The 25258-nt window shown below is 38.9% G+C and overlaps 1 protein-coding gene and 1 long non-coding RNA gene across 2 annotated transcripts; both read left to right on the forward strand.

Annotated features, from left to right (window-relative positions):
* The first annotated feature begins 453 nt into the window (after positions 1 to 453).
* Positions 454 to 1103, forward strand: LOC110185977 (succinate dehydrogenase assembly factor 4, mitochondrial). The gene has a single exon (XM_020955000.2). It carries the CDS (start codon positions 554 to 556, stop codon positions 893 to 895), a length of 342 nt encoding a protein of 113 aa, XP_020810659.2. The 5' UTR covers positions 454 to 553; the 3' UTR covers positions 896 to 1103.
* Positions 1104 to 24721: 23618 nt separating this feature from the next.
* Positions 24722 to 25034, forward strand: LOC110185787 (uncharacterized). Its single transcript, XR_015271520.1, has 3 exons — positions 24722 to 24776; positions 24844 to 24925; positions 24979 to 25034. It is a non-coding gene; the product is annotated as an uncharacterized LOC110185787 (long non-coding RNA).
* Positions 25035 to 25258: the final 224 nt, after the last annotated feature.

Below are 25258 nucleotides of genomic sequence, written 5' to 3' on the forward strand. Positions count from 1 at the left end.
CTAATATAATATTAAAATGCTAGCTTTTTTCTCAGTGCACTCCGCTTGACAGCCTGACCAGCTAACTGCCTTAGACAGCTACTCGTTTCCGGAAGTTTATCTCCATTGCAGCTCAACAGCAGCTGCTTGAAAGTCATTAGACTCCGTCAGCCTTGTCACTCAGCCTCCGTTTGGTTGTGGCTTCAAGCTAAGACCCAGAGACTTGGAGACTCTGAGACTCCTCCCAGAGACTGACATTTGATCTTGGCTGTCAGTCGGAGTCATGTCAAACTATGTTTGGACAGACGACTGGAGTAGATCCAATGTCTTGTGAAAGACAATCTTCAAGACGGTTTGCTCTTATTTAACCCTTTGGGAAAAAGATCTCTCTCTCTCTCTTATGATTTGCCCAATTAGATCAGCAACTTATTGGGTAAACGAATGACAGTTTACAAATTTATATTAATAATAGTCATATAATAATCTAGCGAGCCAACGGATCTCTGAGAAAACACTCCAACATATTTATTCTCAGAATTTGTAAGGCTTAATATTCATACAAGTAAATCCTAAAATGTTACGACTTTGTCGATCATTAGTCATCCAGTGCGGACGCCGTTGTCACTGCACCTTATCCAATCCAAAGACACATGTCCAAACGGTCGAGGAGTTGGAGGAGGAGCTGCCCCAGAAGAAACTCAGCGATCGTTACTTAAGGTTCCGGGAAATGTTGCGATCGAATGCACCTCTAGGTCCCTTGCCCGAAGCTCCACCACATCCGGCCCACGAAAAGGAGCCCCTGGTGCCCTGGCCCAAGGGCATCAATCCTCATACGGGGGAAATCGGAGGACCTGCGGGACCCGAACCCACGCGCTATGGCGACTGGGAGCGCAAGGGACGGGTCACGGACTTCTAGTATCTCCAAGTCGACACCTTTGTTTGGACAATTCTGATTTATTGACCGTGTTAACAACAGAAGCACTCACAATTGGTTACACTCACGATATGAGTCTGCGCCACGGTAGCCCTGAAATCCAGATCAAGATGAAGTAAATCAAGATTTCCCCCAACACCCGGTGTAAGAGCGCTTCTGCGAAGGCATTACATAAATTTCTATTGTGTGATTTCTTTGTGGTTTCCGTGGAGGGGATTTATGCTGGGCCTGCCATCAAAAATAAATTGATAGCCCTTTCTCTGGCTCCGCGAAGGGGTTCTCAGAATAGAGAGTGCCAGCGTGGTTGAGTCTTCTGCCTCTACTACTTCCATTATTTATGGTTCAGGGGCAGAGAATCGTGCCTAAATTGAAATTATTTGGAGTGATGTTGGGGCCTTGCTCGAATCGTTTCGATTCTTTTGAAATTAAGGCGACAGTTTACGTGATTTTTATTAGAAAAACTTCTGTTCGCCTTGGGTATCTGCTTCTAATTTTGTAGCCCGAGTGCGTTTGAAAGGGGTTCCTCCTCCTGAAAGCCATAAATTTCATTCTTAAGGCCCTGTAAAAACGTTTTCGCGGCTTCTCAAATTGGTTACAAATTTTCGAAAAAGATTTGCAGCTGTTTTCGTTCACCGCTTTGTCTGTTGACATTTTTGTGGGATTAATGCTGGATTTCCTAATGAACACAAATAGAAATTACTGAAATGCTTTTCGTAGCTAGTAAATCTTTCTTGCCTAATTGACAATCAAAAGTGGAAGCACTAATGGGTTCTTAAAACCTGACATTTGTCAGTTTTGAAGATTTGATTAGGAATTTAGATATTAGAGATATTTATTGCAGCTGAAATGTCATTACAAAAATATCTAAGTAGTATAATTTGTACTTAAATAAGGTAAGTAAAGCTCAAATATTTAAATCTTATTCATTATAATTCTTTTCCAATTGATCATTAATTAAGCTGTCTCCAGTTTCCCCTCGTTTGTTTATTGGTTATTGAATTATCAGTCAGTTATCAATTGCTCCTAGCCTTCATTCCTGATAATCAGAATCTATTTACATCTTTAACAAGTTGCCGACGGCGGCAAAATGCCAAAATCAAAGATCAATCACAATCCACCAAACCAAAAACACAATCCAAATAAAAAGGCCTCGAAAGAAAGATAAATTCCGCATAAATTCCAGGAAATCCACAAAATGCTTTAATGTACATACAATTCCAAATTCCAAATCCCTCGAAAATTACACACCCCAGCTGACTCTCGAAATCCACAAAATCCCAGCATCGACAACTTGCTCAACAGACGACTTCCTCCATAGTCATCCATCAAATGCGATTTTCCAACTTAAAGAAGGAGGAACAGGTGGGGCAGGAGGGGGCAGGAGCCCCAGGAGCGGCAATTATTTCGTCTATTTTATTTTTAAACGAAATTAACGTGTTGCTTGTTGTTGCTAATGTGTTTTTATTACGTGAAAAGCAAGGAAAACACACGCACACCATCGCACACGATCCTCTCAAGATCATTTTATAACCCCAACCGAACGGAACCGATCCGTACCCTTCTCCATTTCGACTCGCCGGGTCGCCGAGTAGTAGGCGCTGATTGATAGAACAAAGTGAAAATCAAATAAAAAACAAAACATAAAATCTGGACACGCAACCCATTCCCCCTTGAGTGAACCGCATTTGCGGCGCGAGATCAAAGACCGCCCCTCGATCTGTAATGACAGCTTTGATCATTGTTTTGCCTTTGATTTTTTCCGGTTACGTTTCTCTCGCACTTGCGCCGTGCTCTTTTTTGTTCAACCTCCGAGTGCTCCACGTCCACCATTTGCGATCATCAGTCTTGTTTGGCCAGCGGTCTCTCGATCATATCGAAAGTACTCGGAATTGTGGGAACAGCTCGGAAGGAAGGGGGGCTCTTTACGATCGATTTCGCACCTACTTGAGAGATTTCGCCGAGGCGAAATATATTTTACAACTGCCAAAAAAAACCCAGGGTAGAGGGAAGATCGAGGGATCGAGGGATGCTGGGTATGTCTGGATCTACATTCTGGAACAGAGCTGATCGCACAGAGCATCCGAGTTCCATTTGAGCATTAGGTTTTTCAACGAAGCTTGACGACTATGAAGGCTGATTGTCGATATATCTGAAGTGTGTCGATATTTTGTAAAATATTTGAAATATTTGTGCGGTTTAGGCGATCTTCTGTTTGATATTTGTAGGCAATATAGTCGGGAAATTCATTAATAATAATAATAGAAATAATAATATCGATATTTGAACCTTAAGTCTGATATTTTAAAATTCTATATGATATTGACATTCCTGCATAAGGCAATAAATATAGGTAATTGAGACTTTATCGATTTCTGCAATGTACGTGGGATAAATTGATATTCAGATTGATATATATTTCCAATATAAATTGGAATGGAAAGAAGTATAAATATAAAATGACACTCTCTTTTATTCTTTAAAAATATAGAATTTTTAAACCTTTTTAGGGTATTATAATTTTAGTAAAAAGCATGTAACGCAGTGAAGGAGCCATTTCCGACCCTATAAATATATATATTATTGATTAGCATGCGGCTTTTCATGCTAATCAGCCGAATATATGATCAAGCCATGTCAGACAAAAATTACAATTTTTAAAAAAATTGAACATTTTATAAGGGGTCGTTAAAATTTTCAAAAATAGGCAAAAATTTCGATTTGTAAATATTTTAAATTGAGTATACAGATTTATTAACCTAATAAAAACTAACATAATTAATGTTTTTTTTATGAGTTATGAGTTTTTTAAACTTTGATTTGTCATATAAATATATCCATAAATACATACCATAAAAGCGAATATTTAAAACTTAGTTATGATTGATTTCTGATTTCTGAACCTTTAATTTATTTGCAAACCACTTCTTTAAACCACTATTGAAACTTCTGCTTACCGAAGTTAGTTTCCATTTCTTATTTAAGTTTAAATTTCTTATTGTTCGATATTTAAAACTTCGACATTTTATACTTTTTGTTATTTTTCGATATGATAATTTAGTTTTTCTTTTAATACATAGCAATTTATATATAAATTTATAGTTTATATGAAAAGGAAATAGTTTTGACTAATCCTATTCGGCTTATATTTTTAGAATTTCCGATTTAAAAATTTGATTTTTTTATTACAACTAAAATCTGGCAGTAGACTATTTTAAAAGTAACTTCCAATAAATTATTATTCGGGAATTCAATAGTAATTTCTTCGAATTCGTCTCTTTAATAACTTAAATACAAGTCCATAAAGTTAATTAGAATAAAAATATAAATAAAGTAAACGGTGTCTGGTAACCTGTAAATGTCTACCATTTTTATGATGTGGACAAAGGCCAAAAAAAAACCTGGGGAAATATCGTGGAAAATACAAGTGCCACAGGAAGCAGCGGGTGTTTGGTGGGAAATCAGCTAAATATATGGCCAACTATTATGTTATTGCGTGAACGTGCACTGATTTCACCAGTCGGGCTTTTGTTCACGTGCAATATTTTGTTGGGCGCCAAACACACGGGGTTTTCCACCCCAACGCTCCTGCTCCTGCTCCTGCAGCGTTCATCCTTCGTCCTTCGTCCTTCCGCCCACCATTTGGCCGGGGGAGAGGGCGTCTTATCGGAGCGTATAACATATATCATTGACACTTTGACATTGCCAGCTTCGTGGGGGGAGAAGGGAGCTGTGCGGCGTGCTGGCGAGGTCCAGGGCCATGACCAACAGGATTTTAGTACTTTTCAAAATGGCACTTAATCATGGCAGCCGCCTGGCGCAGGAAAATGCGGAAACTGGCAACACACACACAGACAGCAACAACAAGGACACGGGGCCACCAAGACGTAATCGCATGTGTTCACGCTTGAAAGGATAACGACGACATGGCTGGGAATCGGTATTAGAACTCCCGCTGATTTCACCGCCCCGTCCGCCGCCCGACCAGAGCGAAACAAGATTAATGACTTGGCAAAAGGAACTCTCGGTGCGAAAGTGTGTGCGAGAGTTGGCTGCTCCTTCCTGGCATCCGATAAATTGTTTGCTACTTGGACTGTCATTAGTCGAAAAGTTTGTTTGTTATTGTGTTAAGTGTTATTTGTGCGCTCACGTCCAAGTGTCAGGCTCTTTGGCATTTCTTTCACTCTTGCCTCAGCCTCGCCATCGTTTATCACTTTCGTTCTCCCTCCAAAAAGAGGGATAATATTCGCCTGTCACAGATGACTCGTACCTTTGCGTCCCCTCTAAGCCAGTGATGACCGCAGAAAAAATGAGTGGACCCAAGTCGCGGAGAAATAAAGAGCGATGGAACTTCCTTAATGATCGCAGAGTGACTTTTTAAAAATGTTGAGAGATTTATTGTTATCCTAGCTGCAGGGCCTAAAAATAATTGAAGCCAAGCTGTGCATTATTATTTATTATCTTAACTTAACTAGATCCTTTCAGTGTGGAATGCAATGCAATGTAACCAAAAGCATTTACCGGAAACCACGAAAAGTGCAATAAATTCATTAGCGAAAAACAGCGCAAAATGTAAGAGGGGGAAGGAGGATAAGGATCGAGCATAAACAGGAAGCAGTACAACAATTTACAACCTAAATCAAATGCAGTTGAATGACCAGCACAGACGCCATAAATCACTTGGCCACTGTGCTCCAGTTGAGACCCTCGGCAGACGCCAGCCAATATTTTAGAGAGGAGGAAACCCACCCAAATGGCCGGGAAAACAACGGGGCAGGATGAAACCCAAAACGAAACGGAACCGGCAAAAGGGAAAAAGATTTCGAGAGAAAGGGCCAAATGCAATATGTTATCAAATAAAAATGTTACAAGCGACGACAGAGGATTGGCGGCAAGGCGAACCGAACAACGAACCCCGAACCCCGAAGAGGAAAGAAATGTGTTGCACAAATTTATTAGAAACCTTAACTAACGAGCAATATCCTCAGTGGATGGTGGCTGTCGGTTGTCGACTGTAAGGGTGGCAGAGAGTCCCAGTGATGTGTCAAATGTTAAGACATTACAAAGCACTAAAAGGCACAAGGACAAGCCCCAGCGGAGCGACAGGAGGTGGCCGCTGAGCAACAGGAAAACAAATCGAACGTGTGCCCAATGCCATCAATCTTTTGTTTTTATTGCCAAGACCAAGGTCCCTGTCGAGCGCTTCTCGGGAATCCGCAATCCACAATTCAGAATCTAGAATCCCGAGTCCTGCATCCAGGATTCTGGGACATGTGTGCGACAGTCGGGACAGGACTTGTGTGTGTGCCCGACATTAACTCGACAGGATAACAAATCTGTTAAATGTGACAAACGAGCCGAGTGCTGTAGTGTGTGTGTCAGCCATCTGAGAAGAAAGGCAAAAGGCCAGCCGGAGAGTCAAGTTATGTGGGCGGAAAGACAGTCCCACTCCGTCCACCTTCATGTCCTGCGGTGCTTCCATTGACCTCTTCCCGCTGCGCATCCCTGCGATCCTATCCCATCCGATCCGCTCTGCTCAGCGCTGTCACTGCCTAACGATGATTTCATGGTGGTCAAAATGCAATAAATTTTTATTGTCACCTATGATATTATTGAGCGACTTATAGAAGTCCAGTACAATACAATCGAAATGGTTTCGAAATTTATGACCGTGCCTATTTGGCCTGCTGCAATTTCTTTCCTTTCAGCCTGCTCATTGTGCATGCATGTCACACAGGTCCTGGGCCAGGGTCCTGCCCAGGACCAAGGTCCTGACAAAGATATCCCGCTGCGTTTGCGTTTCAAACTTATGGCAGTTTTATTAACATGTTTACGATCTTAAGCGACCCTGACTCGGATTTTATGAAGACTCTTTCAGTCTTATAATGAGAGAAAGATGATTGTTTTATCATGGGGGGAAGGATTTCTGATATAAAAATGAAACCATCAAGGATGGAACTTGCTTTCTTCTATAGCATATAGGATAATCTATATTCTAACAGACTGTTTTCACCAATCAACTGTAGCTAATTTCCAGACTTCAACTCGTCCAACCAAAACAATATGAATTAATAACCCAAAATAAAGAAACGTACGTTTTATTTATGTTATAATTTCCAGAGCTACAATCTCATAATCCTCTCGAAACCCCAAAATGCTGCTTATGCAGACTAATTTATTTTAACATTTTTCACACTAAATGCCATAATTTATGATAGCGGCGGCATTTCCCATTTTCATGCCCCGCGCTCTCAACCTTCTTCACATCGTTGCACATTTTAATTCTTTTCGCTTTGACTGGCTGATGGCTCATAAACAATATTAAATCTCCTCGCAGCCAGCTTTTCGTGGCATCCCCCTGGTCCTGCCCCTCCCTCCTCCTGCCATCGAACAGTGAAGCATGCGATAAAAGAAATATCCCGCGACGGCCTAAGTCCCATAAAAAGTTATTTTTCGCTTTGTTTCTGGTGCCGCCTCCTCATTTTCCAAATGTTCCATGACCTGGCGCTATTTCTGTGTTCTCGACACGGCCTGGCGGGGGACACGGGGGAGGGAAAACTCTTTGGAAAATCCTATTTACAGACGAAACTTAACTCGGCACGGTGCTTGGTGCCACATCGAATGACAGCAAATAAACACGACACACAGAACATTTCAAATTATGACAGTTTTTCATTTTCAACGGAATTTTAGTTTAGTTTTGCATATTTATTTTGATGTACTCTGCTCGGTTGACATTCTTCACTTTAGTTTTCTTTAAAAAAATATGTGCCCCAGGAATGCAATTCATTTAGTTCGGCATAACAAAGAATATATAACAAGTTGGAGAATTTATAAATAAATTCTTAAATATATATAAAATTTGTTTATGGCGTTTGTGATTTGTATTTAAATTTGATAATATATTTAATCAAGATTTACGGTATGAATCTATATATCTATGTAGATATAAGATAGTTTATTCAAGGTAAAACATTCTGTTTCATGTAATATCAAAATTATTAAATACATTGTATATTAATTAATCTGTTATTGGAATTATCTCGAATATTTTAGTGGACTTATTTGTCAGTTGTTCCGATTGTAATCGTACGGGATACATATAATATATAAGAAATATACATAGGTTCATCATCTTTATGTCATTACGTTAGAATAAAGATTTATCCCTCGACTATAAAGGATCAATATACCTTATAAGCAGAACTGCCAGCCTGGGACAATGCTTATAAATAATGAAAAATAATAAAAAAAACATAAATATAATAATTTTAAATATATACTTTACAAACTATATCTTATATACCCTTGTAAGGTATTACAATTTTAGTCAGAAGCTTAAAACAAAATTAAGGAGTCATTTCCGACACTATAAATCATATAATTCTTGATCAGCATCAACAGCCGAGTCGATCTAGACATCTTTGGAAGAAAATTACATTTTTCAATTTTCTCAAAATTTTATAAGGGGTTACATCGTCAAAATTGTCCAAAATTTATCAAAATTTTAAATTGTTTAAATTTTAAATATGTATGCAGATTTATTAACCTAAGAAATACTAACATAGGAAAGTTTTCCGGAATTAAAATTAAGGCCTTTTTGGCTTAGTTATGAGTATTTTAAACGTTGACTTTTTGAGAAATTTGTGAACATTTTAAGCTTAGTTTTTATCGATTTACGATTCGAAAAGGTGTCTATATTTCAAACTTACGAAGTTAGTAACCTTTCTTGCTTTATTTTAACCTTAAATTAAGATTCAACAGTATCAAAGATTCGGAAATTAAATAAATAAATTCTGTATAGAGATCAACACGATTATACCCAATTATGAAGTTTAGAATAGTATTCCTTGAAGTTGTTTAGGTGAATCTTTATTCTTCTTTTTTCAGAAGTTAAATATTTGCCTTTTAAATATAAATAGTTAATTATCTTCTACATTCATGCGCCCCTTTGATGTACATTTTGATGATGGCCCTGATTACTCTGGGCGTATGTAATTCTCCTGGCTCATTGCCTTAATATATTAAACTACTTTCAGTGTGATTTATGTGACATGTTTAATGGGCGTCGTTCGCTTTGAATATGGTTCAATTTTATGGAACACGCTCATTAAACGTTGAAATTGTTGGTTGGTGGCGGAAAATGGAAAATGTAGGAAATGCTGTAGAAAAACTGCATCAACAGTGAATGTCCACAATGTGAAATCCGTATCGAAAACTGGAACACACAATATGGAAATTGACTTCTATTGTCATTTTTATTGCCTTTACTAATGGTTTTTGGCTTGTCATGGTGAATTATGGTCAGATACACACACAGAGACTCGCAGAGGCTCGGGTAGGTGCCAGGGCCACGCTTTCAATGCGAGGGCGGCGGTCAAGGATAACTGCAGGATGTGGATGTGGACAGGGACAAGGGACAGGCGATGAGGGTGCAAGGACAAGGGACTACAAGGAGAGAGAAGGACCACAGGACACAAATTCACTCCCTCCCTGGATCTGCCCCGCTGTCAGCAGGCAGCAGGCGGCTGGCAGCAGAAGTCAAACGAATTTATAATTTATTGCCCACACATTTGCTTGCAGTTGAGCGTAAAGGAGGACGTTGCACGTAGCCGGGCATCTCTAGGATTTGCCCTGGACACCCAATCCATTATTGTTCTCATATGGTTTCCAGTTTGTCAGCAGCCACAGCCACAGCAGCAGCACCACCACCACAGACAGCGACAGATGTATTTTATTTCCATCCAAAGGGGGCGGGACGCACGAAGGCAAGGACACGCCGTCCGTAGAATGCAAGGACATTTGAGATGGGCCCTTGTGTCCATGGTAAATGTAAACAATTTATTTTGATCTGTACATATTAAGTGCATCGAAATGTGTGCTGAGAAGGAAATATGGAAATATTTGGAAAGTCATACTAGTATTATTTGGTAAAAGTAGTCTAAAATCTTTTATTTTAAACTTTATTTGTGATTGAAACACTTAGCTTAGGAGTAAATCGAATCCTCTTATATTTATATAATAGATAAAGTTAAAATACTCTTTAATATTATTCTAAAAACAAGCTTAGTAACTTCAATTCATTTATTAGATATTTTATTCAAAATTCCTCAAAGTGATAGATCTATCTGAACTTCCTTCAAGAAACACGCTCTATCTCCACCAGAAGGCTGGAAGATCACCCACAATCTTCAATTAGTATGAACAGCATGTACAATTGCTGTCATAAACATAAAAAATAAAAATTCGTGGACAGGAAATCTGGCGCTACACGCGCCCACACCTTTCGGTTTCGGGATGAGACCAAACTTATTTATTATTATAATTTTTTCCTTGGCTAGGCTATCCTCGGAATGGCCACATAAACAAATCAAATGTAATAAAACTCGACCCATAAATTATCAAAAGTCTCCGCACTCTCACACACACCCACACGACAAAAATATATACATATATATATAATCGTAAGGCACATAAAAATTGTGTCATAATAATAAATTTAGTTAGAAATTTAGCTGAGCCGAGAAACTCGGAAACTCCCTCGCGGCTTCCTGGGAGTGCGCTTGGCGATGGGCATTTTGGATTTTTATGATATATTTTATGGGTTTTTATTGTAATTACGTACAAATTTGTGTGCGTTTTATAAATTTTATGAGTTTGCGCCTTTCCACGAAGCCATAAAAATATGAAATTCATACAAAGGAAGCAGATAAGGACAGACACGTACTCCCCCGGCGTTAAAAGGGAGTGTCAACCCGGTGACTATAGAGTCTATAGACCAACATTGTGGTCGCAACCAGGGAGCTAACTGCCCCATCACGTGCATCTGCTGCGGGGCACAATCGCTTTGTGCTGTTTGTTGAATTAGCTGCAAGTGGAAAACTGAAATGGGGGAAAGGTGAGAGAAGGGATCGGATCGAGCCATTATCGGAGGCAGCCAAGTGGCTGGCGCCGAGGCCCGTGCACTTATTAAAAATTATGCCGCATACAACGAAGCGAAGCGCTGCAGCTCCCCTCTCTGCCCATAATTACATGAAATTTTCGTGGAAATTCAGAACACTTGGTGGCCGCTCCTCACCTCTCCTCACCTCTCCTCACCTCTCCCATCACAACCCAATCGACACTCTTCGCCAGCTACGTGGCATAATTAAGGCGAAATGCATTCGGGCCGGAGGAGGCACGCTTCCCTGCCTGATTTAATAAATGGTAATGTGGTTAATGGTTTTTTATGACAATTAGTAGTTGTAATTTCTGGAAATCATAACCGTGTTCGGTGTTCAGAGTGCCTGTGCATGACGCAAGCCATCACACACCATAATGACTTAACTTGCTTCGTGAGTGAGTGGTGTTGGCAAAAAAAGCGTTTGCATCGCTATGCATTATTGTGGCAATCGACGTCGTTGAATAAAATTACAGGTAATGGTTTAACGTATAAAGAATAATTACCGAAGCAACAATGTAGCAAGATTTCTTTTCGCTCTAATAGAATAAGTTAACTCAAGTTGGTCTTTAACAGGCGAGGAAGGGGTGTTGGGAGCTGCTCTATAATACCCTTTGAGAAATACAGAATATGTTATACCGGGACAAAGTAACATATTACAAGATCAAGGCATGTGGAAAGGTAAAGGCTTAAGGAAAATGTTGTACACACTTAGACTTTCCAAAAATCAGTCGCTAGAAATTGAAGTGTAAAAATACTGATTTCAATTCTATTGATCAACTCTCAATTTTATTTTTAATTACCTTGCTCTGCATATTTTAATTTCATCTAAATCTTCTTGTAAAGTGTTCGACAGTTCTTATACCATAAAAAATAAACATTGGAGGCCTGTACTCTGTTTTAAATGAAATGAAAGGTTAAGGCTTTAGGAAAGTTTCGTGCATACTTTGACTTTACAAGAATCATTTGCTACACTAGAAATTGATGTGTAGGAAATAGTAATTGCCTTTCTAATTGTAATGATTACCTCTCAATTTTATTTCAAATTTCTTTACTATGTATATATAAAGTCAGAATTTGCATTTCAGGTACATCCTTCTGTAAACCTTTCGACAGCACTTAAACCTTAAAGAATAATCATTTGGAGGCCTGCACTCTGTTTTAAATGAAGCCCATTTATTCAACTAACAAGCATGGAGCTGCCTTTTGGGATCGAAAAGAGGAATTAAGCGGGTCCAAATCCGCCTCGAGAGTCGGATACCCGAGCCGGTTGTAAGCCCGCAGCCTTCTTGCCACTTATGTACCTGATCCTGCTGCTGCTGCTGCCTCTCCCCTACAGAATGCATCTGCGAGTCGGATAATTACGAAATCCGCTTAACCTCAAACGTTGTGTAATTCAGCGTACTGTCCGCATAACTGTAGCAATGTTGGTAATCGTAGGCAAATGTGTGGCTGGGAAGAGGGAGCCTAAATGTGTCTGCGCAAAGAAAGCGGCATGTTAAGTACTTAATAAAATATCCGAGCATTTGCAGGAACTAAGCCGCCAACAAGGCTGCGCTCGTCGCCTTTTTTCCCCCCTAATGCATTCATTAGCGGAAAAGCTACCTCAAAGTGTATGCGTTGTTGTGGAAAAACGCTAACCAAGCGGTTTTTCCAAGGAGGGAGGCAGGGTTGTCCATGTGCGGCAATGCGATACCTCGGGTGTGTAAGTCTCCGTGCTGAGCGTGTGCTGAGTGCTTAAATACTTAATGCGGTTGACTGAATTTTAGCGCATACTTATTCACTTACTTAACCCGAAAACAGAATTAAACCCAGTCATTCTACCAGCCAGGCAGTCACAGCAGCAAAAACCCCGTTCGGTAAGCCGACAAAAGATACCCACTGTCGGAAGGGAAAGCGAAGGGAAAGCGGGAAAACACTGCGATGTGGCATTTCCACAGCTCATCCTACTTTTGTCACATACGCTTTCCTGCCGGGTCTAACTGCTGACCCTGGTCAAGTTCCGTTCCAGTCGGTTCCGTCGGCTGTGCCACGCCCTCAGGTCCCAGACCTGCTTATTTAGTAGTTACCACTTCCTGTCGCCCGACATCCTTGTCACAGCCGCTTGGGGTTAACCTCAAAGCCCAGGTCCCCGGGCAACGTGTTCACACTCGTGTATTTTGTGGCTCTACAGCTGCGAAACACGTCGAAAGGGTATAAGGCTATATGACTTGACTCTTCTTTTCCCCTTTAGAGATGAAACATATACGCTTATTCCCTTTACTGGTTCAGGAGAAGTTTATAAATAAGAATTTAACAATATATTTTATGTAACTTTACTGGGTTTTTATAGTGGATAGTAAATCTATCATTAGCAAGAGGTTTAAATCCTTAGTAATACCTAACAAAAAGTCTTTTATCTTCTTTAAAACTCCTGCTCAGGATGCATTTAAATCTAACCTTAAGAATACTTTGTAAATAATCGTCAAATAGAAAAATATAATAAACTTAACAATTCTATACTACCGTATAGATGAATTAAACAGGTATAACATGTGATATTAAAAGAATTTGATATTGAAATAACTTAAACCTTACAAATATCTTCCAAGAGCATAATTTAATTTGGCAAATCTAAATATTTAATATCTTAAATACAAATTTCCCAAGATACATTTTAAGTTTACTTTATCATTACTTAGTATTAGTTTTCCATCTGATGTGGAAATGTAATTAAGAAATGTCTTCATTAAAATTGTATCTTTGCCGTGCTTAGTTCAGTGTATCTATTTGAATTGAAAGAGAATCTGCAGTTCGTTCACTCTTACTTACTTCATTATCTACCCGACATTCTTGTCGTTTGACATTTGAAAGGTGCAAAAAGGTTTTGTTCTTTCTTATTTAATCTTCTGCGGGTCTCGCCCCATTCTAAGGCCGCCAATCAAATGCATGGTCTACACCCATTTGAGTGCAACCGACAATTAGCAACGTGTGGTTTTCGACAGCTGCCAGAAATTGTTTCACATGACGACGCGCAGACCCGTATCCTTCGGAAATTTCGTGACCCCTCCCTAATTGACTTTTAATTGAAGGTTGTAAGTATTACCTGGTCTAAGTATCTCCTAGAGAAAGGTGATTAATTGTATGGCTTATGCGAAAGAATTAAGCAAATTACACACAAGACTTGGGAATCTTTAATTATTTCCGCAGGGGGTTCCTCCTATGGCTTCCCAGCTATTGACCACCAGCTCACCCACGCTTGCCCTAATGTGGCTTAGACTCTGCTCCGTGTGTACTAAATATCCGGATGAAATGTAATTAGCGGCAAAGCCTTCCAAGTACACCGTAATCTTCGCTGAGGGTACACACACCAAACTGTGGCCAATGATCGGGTTAAGAGTGAAGCAAAAGTGCAACATTGAAGAAGACTTTTCCAGTAAACTTTTCCATAAACTCATAGAGAGGGAGAGAATCCATTACTTTATTGTTATTGTTAGTCCCAATCTAATCAAATTGTCTAAGCCAAAAGTAAACTGATTGGAGCAAAACGCATAATCGATAAGCCTAATAGTAGGGGGGGCAGTAATCGCCTTTCTTCTTCCCCCCTCAGAAACTCATTTGGCCAACAATAGCAGGGGCCCATTCCGAAAGTACAAATATGCAGATCGGCTTAATTATCATCAATTTGAAGCAATTAAAACGTCTGCCAGAACGGTGGAGGAGTCGAGCTCTGGAGTCTATAACCCTAAGCCCATCCAGCTTGTAAAACAAGCCGCAGCAACTACGGCGACGACGACGACGACGACAGCTGAACAGATAACAACATTGTCGAAGGGAGGAGCAGCCACATCCACAGACATAGCCATGGCAACAGGAAGACAACTCAACGACGCTTAATTAATATAAATACAAATGGGGCTGGGAGCTGTCAGGGAGGAAGGGAGGGACTCGGCGGGAGGCGCCAAGTACGTTGACAATTACTTATAGGATTTTGGTATGCCAGAGTGCGTGTGGCTGGGCTCGATGGAAGACGCTCTGGGCGCCAATAAAATGAAAATTTCCATAGTCCCCTTAGTGCACTGCGATTTCCATAAGTAGCTAGCTGCCAGGTAAGACTAGGTTGGGGGGTTGGACATGGACTCCACCACAAAATCCCTTTTAATATTGTCGATGGGTTCCACACCGGCTGCATATACAATTAGTGTGGCATAGCTGGGGGAGGAGCGGGGACGGGTTTGGGGCAAATTAAGGTGCATAATTACAAGACCCAAAACAACCATTTTGTGGCTAAGCATATTAGATTTTATTAACTTCACAACACAACCACTCCGCCTCCATGGAGCTCATCATCAGTGGTGTTCCCTCCTGGGTGGGGTTACTTTCAGGTTCGTTGCGTTTGTTTGCCTTTACGTGACCATATGCAGGAGAAATATTGCCTCGATGCTTAGAAGGGAAATTAGTAATAAATCATTGAAGCAGTTGAATTGATTATCATAACTGCTTGGGATTAAAATGTAACTTAATCAAGGAGAAAGGATAAAGTAATGTTTTGCAATTTGTATAAGGTACATTTTAGATTAAGATGAGTTTGCAAACAATAATAGAATGAAAAAATAAAACAAAAACAGGAAAATAATAAAGATAAGGTCGATGTATCCAATCATCCGCATAATAGAAATCGTTTGATTATTATACTGTTTATTTTTCTCTTTTGTAAGTTTTACTAAACTCTTCTCTCGGAAGATGACTTATGTTGAGTACCTAAAAATGTAGGTTTTGTTAAATTTTCTAATTTATTGTGATCCTTATTATTTTATCTATAAGATATAGTTAGATACATAGATCCTTTATAGTGCATTTTAATTGAAATGTTTTTATCTATATAGTTTAAAAAAGGAGAGACCAGTTAACATAGCATAGCTCTCAGACGTGCATGTCTAAATCGTCTTGCCTGCTGATGCTTCATGGGGTCTCATATGTTTTTTTTGCTGAATAATTTCGTCCTATATGTTTTTAATTATTACGTGTTTTAGGATGGGATTTTTTCTTATTTATTCCTGAAAATGAAACTGAAGTTGCATAACATTTTCAAGGCCTTCTAAAACAAATAAAATTTACATATATATGTATATTTATTGACTTCTCATCATCCTAATTATCATCAGATTAATTTTTTTGTAAACTACTTTGATATAATTGAGCTATTTTATTATACTTTTTCTCAGTGTCTTAAGAATAGACTGTCATAGTAGTTCCTCGCTGGCTCAACCTTCACCTTGGTTCGGCATTGGAAACCTCCCAATTAAGCTGTCCCATTTTTTGATGAATAACAGCTAATTGCGAAAAGCGACCGGCGAGAGTCCTGTTATTAAGTCCGCCGGCAAAAAGGAGATACCCTTGCCTTCACCCAGCGCCTTTCACTTTAATCAATTTTAGAGTGCACGCATCCTCTTGGACATGCGAGGGAGACGAGACCCTATTCAACCGTCTGAGCGACCATAAAACCCTAAAAAGGAAGCCATTAAAGCCTGCAAAAGGTTAAATAAAAATCTGTTTTCTGCGGGATAGCGGGAACGTGTGCTAAATCGCTGATGACTATGCGGCGCCAATGGGGCAATTTCCAAGTATATATCCCCCGTTCTATATACGTATATATTTAAGGGATCGAGACCAAATAAAACGAACCCTCGAATGCCCAATTTTCACTTCCGTTACCATGGCATATGGACAGAGCTGCCTCTAATTCTAAGCCAGTGAAAAATCTTTGGTTGTGCATCGCATTGCCTTTGATGTGGTTTGAGTTCGACTCCGGCTTGGTTGTCTGCCAATTTGGCACGTAATTTAATATTAATTTGTTAAACTTCATTCAAGGCGCCTCCCCCAGTCGCCATCAAGAGTCAGAATGGGGAATGGGAATGGGCAGGGGGCATTTTTAGTTGAAAAGGAAAGATTCACCGGCAGAGAAGATTACAGCTCACCGTTCGCTCGTTAGTCGGCTTAAACGTTTTCATTGTTATGCGTCTTGGCAACGCCTCCATCCCGAACTCTGATCCGGGCCAGAGTCTGGGAGCCGGAGCTGGACCCCGTCGCCGCGTTCCTTTTATGTTTGCTCGATATAATTACGTGGCTCTCTTGGCCCGCAGTCATCATCATCATCGCCCTTCCCAGCCCCCTGATTGTTATGTGTTTTGATAGGTTTCAGCGAAATCAGGGCCTAATAGCAACGCGCTGCATGCGAAATGCCGGCCCAACCCACGACGTCCTCTCATAATTATTGAGCAGCGTTCGACAAGTGATTATACGGCATTTGTGTCGTGATTTGGCCAGGGGCTGGCCACCGATCTCCTATATATCCCCTGATTCCCTGACCCCCTATATCCCCTTTATCCTCGACTACCAACGGGGCGTTGGCGTTGCTGATAGATGGAGGATCGAAGTAACTGCTTTGCAGCAAAGGATACGGGAGGATACAGGCGTGTCCCAAGGGCAACCATCAGATCCATCAGTTCCATCAGGTAGGGCAGCTCCAAGTTATGATGTTGCGATCGTGCTTCATTTAAACACTGAAAAGGGGTTTCTGCGAATATACTTATTATGGGTAAGACGTTTTGATATTAAGGATTTGGATCTTGGCTTACTCGGACTTGACTTTGACAGTCTCGAAAGCTTAAATCAGGATTTTTAATACCAGTAGATGCCATTTCTTCAAAGTATAAAACAATTGCCGAACTCGAGATCTCTCACATATTTCCACAGAAACCTTAGTTAAATCTCTAGATTCGAAACCCACCCACCAATACATATTATCTGCAGATCATCCTTTAAGCTCTCTTGTAGACACACTTGAAGCTGGTTTAGGATTGTGTTTCAGTGGCCTTACAAGGTTATGCAATTCCTCGTAAATCCCAAAGAAAAGGACACCCAAAGACTGAACCCAAGACGGCTACCGTTTAGCAGATCCTTCAAGATCTGCAAACTGTGTAAACAAAGCTGTTCACAAAGGAATTGGGAAACTGCAACAAATTGCATAAGTAAACCAGATCTTTTCAGTGGCCAAAAATCATGCCCCGCAAACACCCAGAAATAAAGAAAAACCGGAGACAAAAAGTATCTCCGCATCGAGACAATACAGACAAAGAAAAAGATGGGCAAGGCCATAAAACGTTTGTGAGGGAATGAGGGGAATACATTTTGTTTTTCGGGAATCCCTTGCTTTGTCTTTCGACTAGGAAATAAAATCCATTTATGGTTACGCTTATGGTTCAATTAACACTTTCAATGGCAGGCGGAGAACAGAGGGAGAAATTGATATTTTTGTCCTTTGCCAGCTCTCGCATCTCGATAGACATCTTCTAGTCCTGAAGACGTGAGTGCCTGGACTGGTCCTAGGGTGAAAGTAGAGCTCAGCAGGCAGCAGGACAAAAGGCTAAGTGATGGGACAACTGGAGAGACGGGAAACAGAGGATGTCGTAAATTTCAAGTGTAACACCATAATGTCTTTTTTCGGATTTCAGGTTCGAGAGTGCCTCCGATAAGGTTCTCCCTTCCATTCCCTTAATTTATGTACGTGTGTAGGGTTAAAGTTGTAAAAAATGAAACCCGCAAGTAATTGAATAAAACTCAAGACAAAAGGTGAAATTTTAACTACTTATCTCGATCTGTCTCTTCTTGAATCGGAGTCCTTTTTGGGATGATTGTGTGGGATTGATGCCTCTTTTTTATCATCAGCTGTTCTCTCGAGAAGCACCGATAAAGGTCGAGAAAAATAAAACAAAGTCATGTCTGCAAAGGTTCTTTTGAATTTTGAGTTTAATTAAATTTGTTAGAATTTTTCAAAAGCAAATACTTATAATTTTTAACTGGAGTAAGTTTTTGAGAGGGACCTTAATTGTTTTATATAATGCGAAATGGTTATTAAAACAGCAATACTTATTATTAGTGTAATAAAACTATTCTTAAAGAAATACCTAAATTAACAACTCAACAAACACTCTTCATCTTCAGAAAAAACTACTTCATCTCCATCCAAGTTGAACGTGATCAAGATCTCTTCTCAAGATAATAGATAGAAAAAGTACTACTAGAAAATGCCTTCCTCTAATTTTGAAATTTCGCCGAAAGAACATATTAAAACCATTGAAAGAACCACTTTTCCAAGCAAGTACGTGAGGTGTGTATAAAATCTTGAAACAATGAAAATTGTGCTACACGTTTCAGGAATTCCAAGAACTCTAATTTTAAAAGAGTTATATACTTTCTGTGGTTTTATGAATGAACCCCAAGTTTGGTTAAGACTTCTTACTGGTTCGTGGAAATTGCCATGAAAACTTAATATGAATAGGAAAACCAGTAAGATAGCATTTTTTCAGAATTTATACAAGCCTTGTTACAGTTTTCCCTCGGAAGTGAATTGGATAACATATTCGAGTTTTTCTTGAATATATAACAATATATTCTGGTTCATTTAAGAAAGATCTTATATGATTACTTTAGATATTTTTACAAGAGATATAGTTACTTCATACGATTTTAAAATAAAGTTTAAGATCGTATCAAAATGGAATTGCTATATCATCTGATTTATATATTTCTTTTCCATTTGTCTCATTTGCAAAGTTGAAGGCTATTTAATATATCATAGCTATAGCTCTTATAGTTTCCGCTGTAAGTGGTCTCTGGGACCGGACGGAGTTGATGACAAGAAAACATTCCTGAGTAAAATAAACAAAACCTACAGAGAAGAGCTCTCTCTATCTCCCTGTTTATAGTGAAAATATGAGAAACCAATCCCGAAATGCTCACATATGTGACAGTTGCATACGCAACCACAAGTATCTGGAAAAATACTAATAAGCGGCTGGATGGTTAGGACAATGGATCGAAGGACACATCCAGCCAAACTAATCGTCCAGCCCACTCAGCCCTTGGTCAAAATAAATAATGACAACAAACTCTCACCAAGTGCTTAAAGGCAGGAATAACAACTGCAGACTGCAGCATGTGTTATGTGCAAACAGAGTACACTCTAAACTCCGGTTCCTGGTTCCAGATCAAGGGATGATTGCAGTTCTTATTTTAGAGCATTTGTTTTTTTAGGATGACAACTCGGGCTTGAGCCTGGGTCGCCCAGTAATGAAAGCAAAACAAAAATTGAAACTCAAAATAAATAGGAGCGGAAACAATAATAATACATGCAAACGTACAGAGCTCAACAGCCTCGTTAAACGGGTTCCAGGGAAGGCTGCCAGCAGACGGCCAATTAAATGCTTATAAAGGTTAGATTTATGCGAGACAGTTGACATGTGAGAGCCGATGATGAAAAGGTTGTCTGTCTGTCCGTCTTTTGGCTGTGCCATTTGCCAACCCCGGCGAAATCTTCTTATGCTAACAATCTTTATCCCATGACTGCTCATCGGGGCACACACATGTCCATACACTCACGTATGTATCTCCTAAGTAGGATCAATAATAATGCCAAACAAATGCGAAAACAAATCCTGGGACTTAGAACGGATAAACAAGTAGCCTCAACAATGGGCAACCGTTTTTCTTTTCGGTTTGGCTTATATCCAAAACCTGCCAATCATTGCCTTTTGTCAGAACTGTCAACAGTTTTATTTAAATGTTTGACCTTCTTCAGGCGAATTTCCTTAGCCTCTTGTGCCTGGGTTTCCCTCTCTTTGCCATATCGAGTATTTACTCGAAAAGTATTAAAAATAATGCTACAATTCATAGTTTTTACTAAACAGTAATCATATTCAGCATATAAAATTTAAACATAAAGTGTATGAACGATGGCGTTGTGAGTATTAAAAATGTTAAATGTTTAATGACTGAATGCAACCTCCATGCTAATACTTTTCCCATTCAGTTACCTTATTTAATCAATAAAGTCATTCAAAATTTTAACTGCCACCGGATATTGTCATGTCCACAGCTTAGCCAATTAGCACAATATTAAAGATTTTTATTATCATCGTAAAAAAATCAATTATTAAATCGGCTTTTCCCCACTTTTTAGACACATGAAAAAAAGATTGTTACACACCCATTTGCCATGTCGCACACACCCATTATATATGTTATAAAACCCAAGATTTTGTATGCAAAACATGAAGGAAAATGTTATGGGTCATTAAATGCGGAACTTTTTGAGGTTGCCTCCAGAATTCATATACCATAAGACAATATTCTTCACATGAGAAATGATATTGGCAAATAACTTCAATCGTAAATTGCGTGTAATCGCAGAGGGCAATAAATTTTGGTTTTATCAGATGGCAAATTAAATGTGATTTGAATTTTGCCCTTTCTTCCATTACTTAACATTCATATTTTCGCAAAAGAAATCAAAATTCAGAAGGCGCCAGTCAGTTGTATATATATCCTATATATCCCGATGGGGCCTTTGTCGGAAGGTTATGTAAATTTAGACGATCGGAGACAAGGCGATCTGCTGCGGAGGAAGACTTATGCAAACACCGATTGACTGACTGACATATTGACACAAGCAATGCTGCCGACGACGACTGGTGGCTTCCATCCAACTAAAATGAAAGTCAAGAACTGTGTCCATGTCAATACAAGCCATATATCAGTCATGCCTAGAAATCAGCCAACCCGAACCAGTCAGTCAGTCAGTCAGTCAGTCCGTCAGTCTCTCAGTCTTTCAGTCCGTCAGTCACTCACTGTCCCGTCTCTGTTCTGTTTCCGTCTCTGGCTCTGATTCAGAATCCGATTCTGGTTTGCAATGTCTGCGCAATGCAGTTCTGACATTTTATTGATTGAAGAGGCAACACACACAGCCACACACACACACAGAGAGAGAGCTGGAGAAAATGCAAATATTTAACAACTTTTTCGTTTTCCAATAGCAATGTCTTCTGTGGGTTTTTTCGAGCCCTGCCTCTGCCTGGGTGTGTAAACATTGGACTTTTATTTAAATATAAACTCGCTCGCCCATCGCATTGCATTGAATACATGATTGAATATGACTCCCGAATGACAGATTGATTTTGTCTGTGCTCGATTGTTTCGATTCGTTTGTTGTCTTTGGGTGTCTGTCTGCAGCTACATTTTGGCCTGGTCGAATGCCACACACGATTCAAAATCGGATCCCGGACTCCAACTCCGACTCTGGCTCCTATTCCTGGTCCGTTTGCTGCTGCTGTTGTTATTTGTCGTGTACATGGGCATGCATAAGTCATAAGTTTGGGAAAGAGCATAATTTTCAACATTTTCTTTTAGGCCTGTGTAAATATATGCATACAATGTTTGAAAATTTCATAAGGAAGAGTGATTGAATTTTATATATCAATTCAAGAGAACAAGACAATAGCAAAAGGAATAGGAAAGAGACACCTAGAAATAAGGATATTGTATATTTATCTAAATGCTGACTTAAGATATTGTTAAGTTACTTAATGTGTTCTTTTCTCCGATTCCCTTAATCGTATTTAATATGTTGATTATAATTTATTCTGTCTTTCCTTTTAATTAAAATGATTTTATACCTTTGAAACAAGTAATATCTGTAATACTATAGATATTCTTAACAGGGATAGAAACAGATTATATCATTATGATTTCCGAACTTCTCAGATACTTTTGGTGTGATTTATGCAATCCAGTTAAGCTAAAAAAACTTCAGTGCTCGCTTATTATATTATATTTATTAAACTTATTGAGATAAAAAGATATTTACATTTGGATAACATATACTACATTGTTAATATCAAATGTTTTATTACAACAAAATGTTCCTATTTGCATTATGTTTCTACACCATCAAATAAGTTTCTTAAATTTGGTTCTTTCAATTTTAAACGCGTTACGCATCTTCTTTATCATAAAGCACCTTCATCCGAATCAAAGTAGCAAAAAAGATTGTACCAATCATGTAAGGGTTAATCGATTTGCCAAAGGCAAGTTCTCACTACTCACTCGGGGCATCATTAATGTCCGAATGGCAATCGCATGGACTAGGAAATTAAATGACAACTGCAGACGTTCTGTGATCAATTGACACTCGGTGACCACGAGTTCGACCTCGACCAGTGCCAGAATGTATTCCCGGTGCAATGACTACACATTGACCCGATAGTCCCTTCCCTGGTCCTGTCCCTCCACAGCGACCAACTCGCTTATTCTGTCCGAAGTGTCAAATTACCCAGAAAGCCGTAAATTTAGGCCTTCTGGCTGCTGTCATCCGACCAAGAGCCATTCGCCTGCCTCCCTGACTGGTTGGTTGGTTGGCACACAAAATTGGTTTCGGTGTCTGCTCGGCTGTTAATCTCTGCTGCAGAGATTAGCGCCCCATTAAGGTGGGCAAAAAGGTGGCACAGGACATTGGGAATCGGGTCCCTCATTTTTCAATACCCCTGCCAATACCTTTTTGCCATATATGTTCTTACATACATATGTGTTATCCGATGCTGCCCCGGGAAAATTGATACCTTGTGCACTAAGCCAAGAGCTAATTAGGTGCACGGTCTGATTGAGAGCAGAGCACAGAGCACAGAGGAGTTCCTTGCCAATTTACCAGCCATATGTATCCCATAGGTATCCCGAAAAGGGAGCATGGGACAATGTGGGGAAACCCAATACGAATAGGAAGCACTGCTGGTGACCACAGGAAATCTCACACCATCGGACATGGTTAAACCCTTAGGATCTAGTTACAATTAATAAATTGTTTCTTTATACTCTTGCAAGGGCAGGAGTTATTTCTTAATCGGCATTAAACCGAATGTCGCAAAGGTTACTAAGAAGGTGAAGCAGGATAAGGAGGCTTTAACCTGATAAAAACTAGAATAAAAAAGCTTTCCGTATAAATATTAAACCCTTTTTGGGTTAGCTATGAGTTTTAAAAACTTTGACCTAAAAAAAAATGTCATATACATGTAACGATAAGTATAATTCAAGGAAAGCGAATATTTACAGCTTAGTTATGATTGACTTTTGATGCGATCCTATATTTCAATTGCAAACTGCAAGGGTATATCAACTTCGGCTTTCCGAAATTAGTTTAATTTCTTGTTTGTCATAAGATTTCACACTGATGAACATGTCTACTGGTATGGCTTAATACTTTGTAGTTCAATGTTATTGACACACAAGTAACCTTAGCTCTTGATTATGTTAATGAAAATATTAATTTTATATATTTTATAAAATATTTTACTTATATGTTTTATTAGTTTTTTTTTTCAATATGTAATTTTATTTTAGTTTTTTTTTCAATATGTAATTATAAACGATAAACCTAAAATACGGAAAGAAGAGAACAAAGTTTATCTATATTAAAATTACACAACTTGACAAAATGACTTCATAAACACTTTTACATATGTAAAATCTAACATCTAACATATCTTATGGTATATTATAGTTACACAATTACCGGTGCCGCAAAATTCTGTTTATTTTTAAGAAATAAAAGTATTAAGAAAACCAAAGATATTATTCCAAAAGTAAAAAACCCAAGCGATTTCCTGCTGACAGCTTTGCTCCAAAATATTGAATGTTAGTCAACCCAAGGAAATAAAAGTTATCTACAATAAATAATACAACATTCACGGTCTGTTACTCCTAAAACACATGCATGTTAATCCATTCGTTCCAAGACAATTTGCTAAAATTTTTTTAAATTGTCTAGTATTCATAAAAAACTCTCTTAGTTTTTCCATGGCCGTCTTGGAAAACACACTCAAAATGGGGAAATGGAGGTTCCTGCTGTTAGTTATTTTCCTAGTGCCACGTAATCATTCCAATATTTATGCTGTGAGCTCAACTCTAATTAATCTTTAATCGAAAAAATTATATAGTAAGACATACCTTGTAGATAAAAAGAACGGGATTACTATTAGATCAACTTGACAAACTTTTTGTGGAAATTACTCAAGAACATGTTTCTATGTACGCGAGTAACCAGGATTGTTTCAGGAGGTTGGTATCATTTTGAATCTAAATATATATTCACTGCTAATTGATTTATATTTATTTTTAAGCTTAGATGTGCTTGAAGGTATGTTTGGTTTTAATTTATATTACATAAAGAATGAAGAAGAATTTTGTTTACAGAAAAATACCGTTCCGTAAGTTAAGAAGTGGTTTCGTGTGACTTTTACTTAACACTTTTCACTTTCAGAGCATTTACGGCATTGAAGTAATACAAAATATCCTAGGAAAGTATAATTATTTAACGCAATTGTATAATTCTGGTTGTAAAAGGCAGATAAATGGAGATTTGCTAGAGAAAGACTCAGAATGCGGACCATTTGGATGCCACCAACTTGAAATTCGTTCGCTGCCAGATCAATTCGCTTTAAATAGTTCCAACAAATATCTGAGATCCAATACCAATCACAATGTTGTTATAAATAATAGTAATATAACAATCTGGTTGGTAATGCCACCTCAAAAAAAGG

This window comes from Drosophila serrata, unplaced genomic scaffold (genome assembly GCF_035046125.1).
Source record: "Drosophila serrata isolate PLE 108 unplaced genomic scaffold, ASM3504612v1 contig_245, whole genome shotgun sequence".
Lineage (NCBI taxonomy): Eukaryota > Metazoa > Arthropoda > Insecta > Diptera > Drosophilidae > Drosophila > Drosophila serrata.

Bases quoted from the DNA above. Each gene is read 5' to 3' on its own strand.
- LOC110185977 (XM_020955000.2), top strand. From the start codon at position 554: ATGTTACGACTTTGTCGATCATTAGTCATCCAGTGCGGACGCCGTTGT.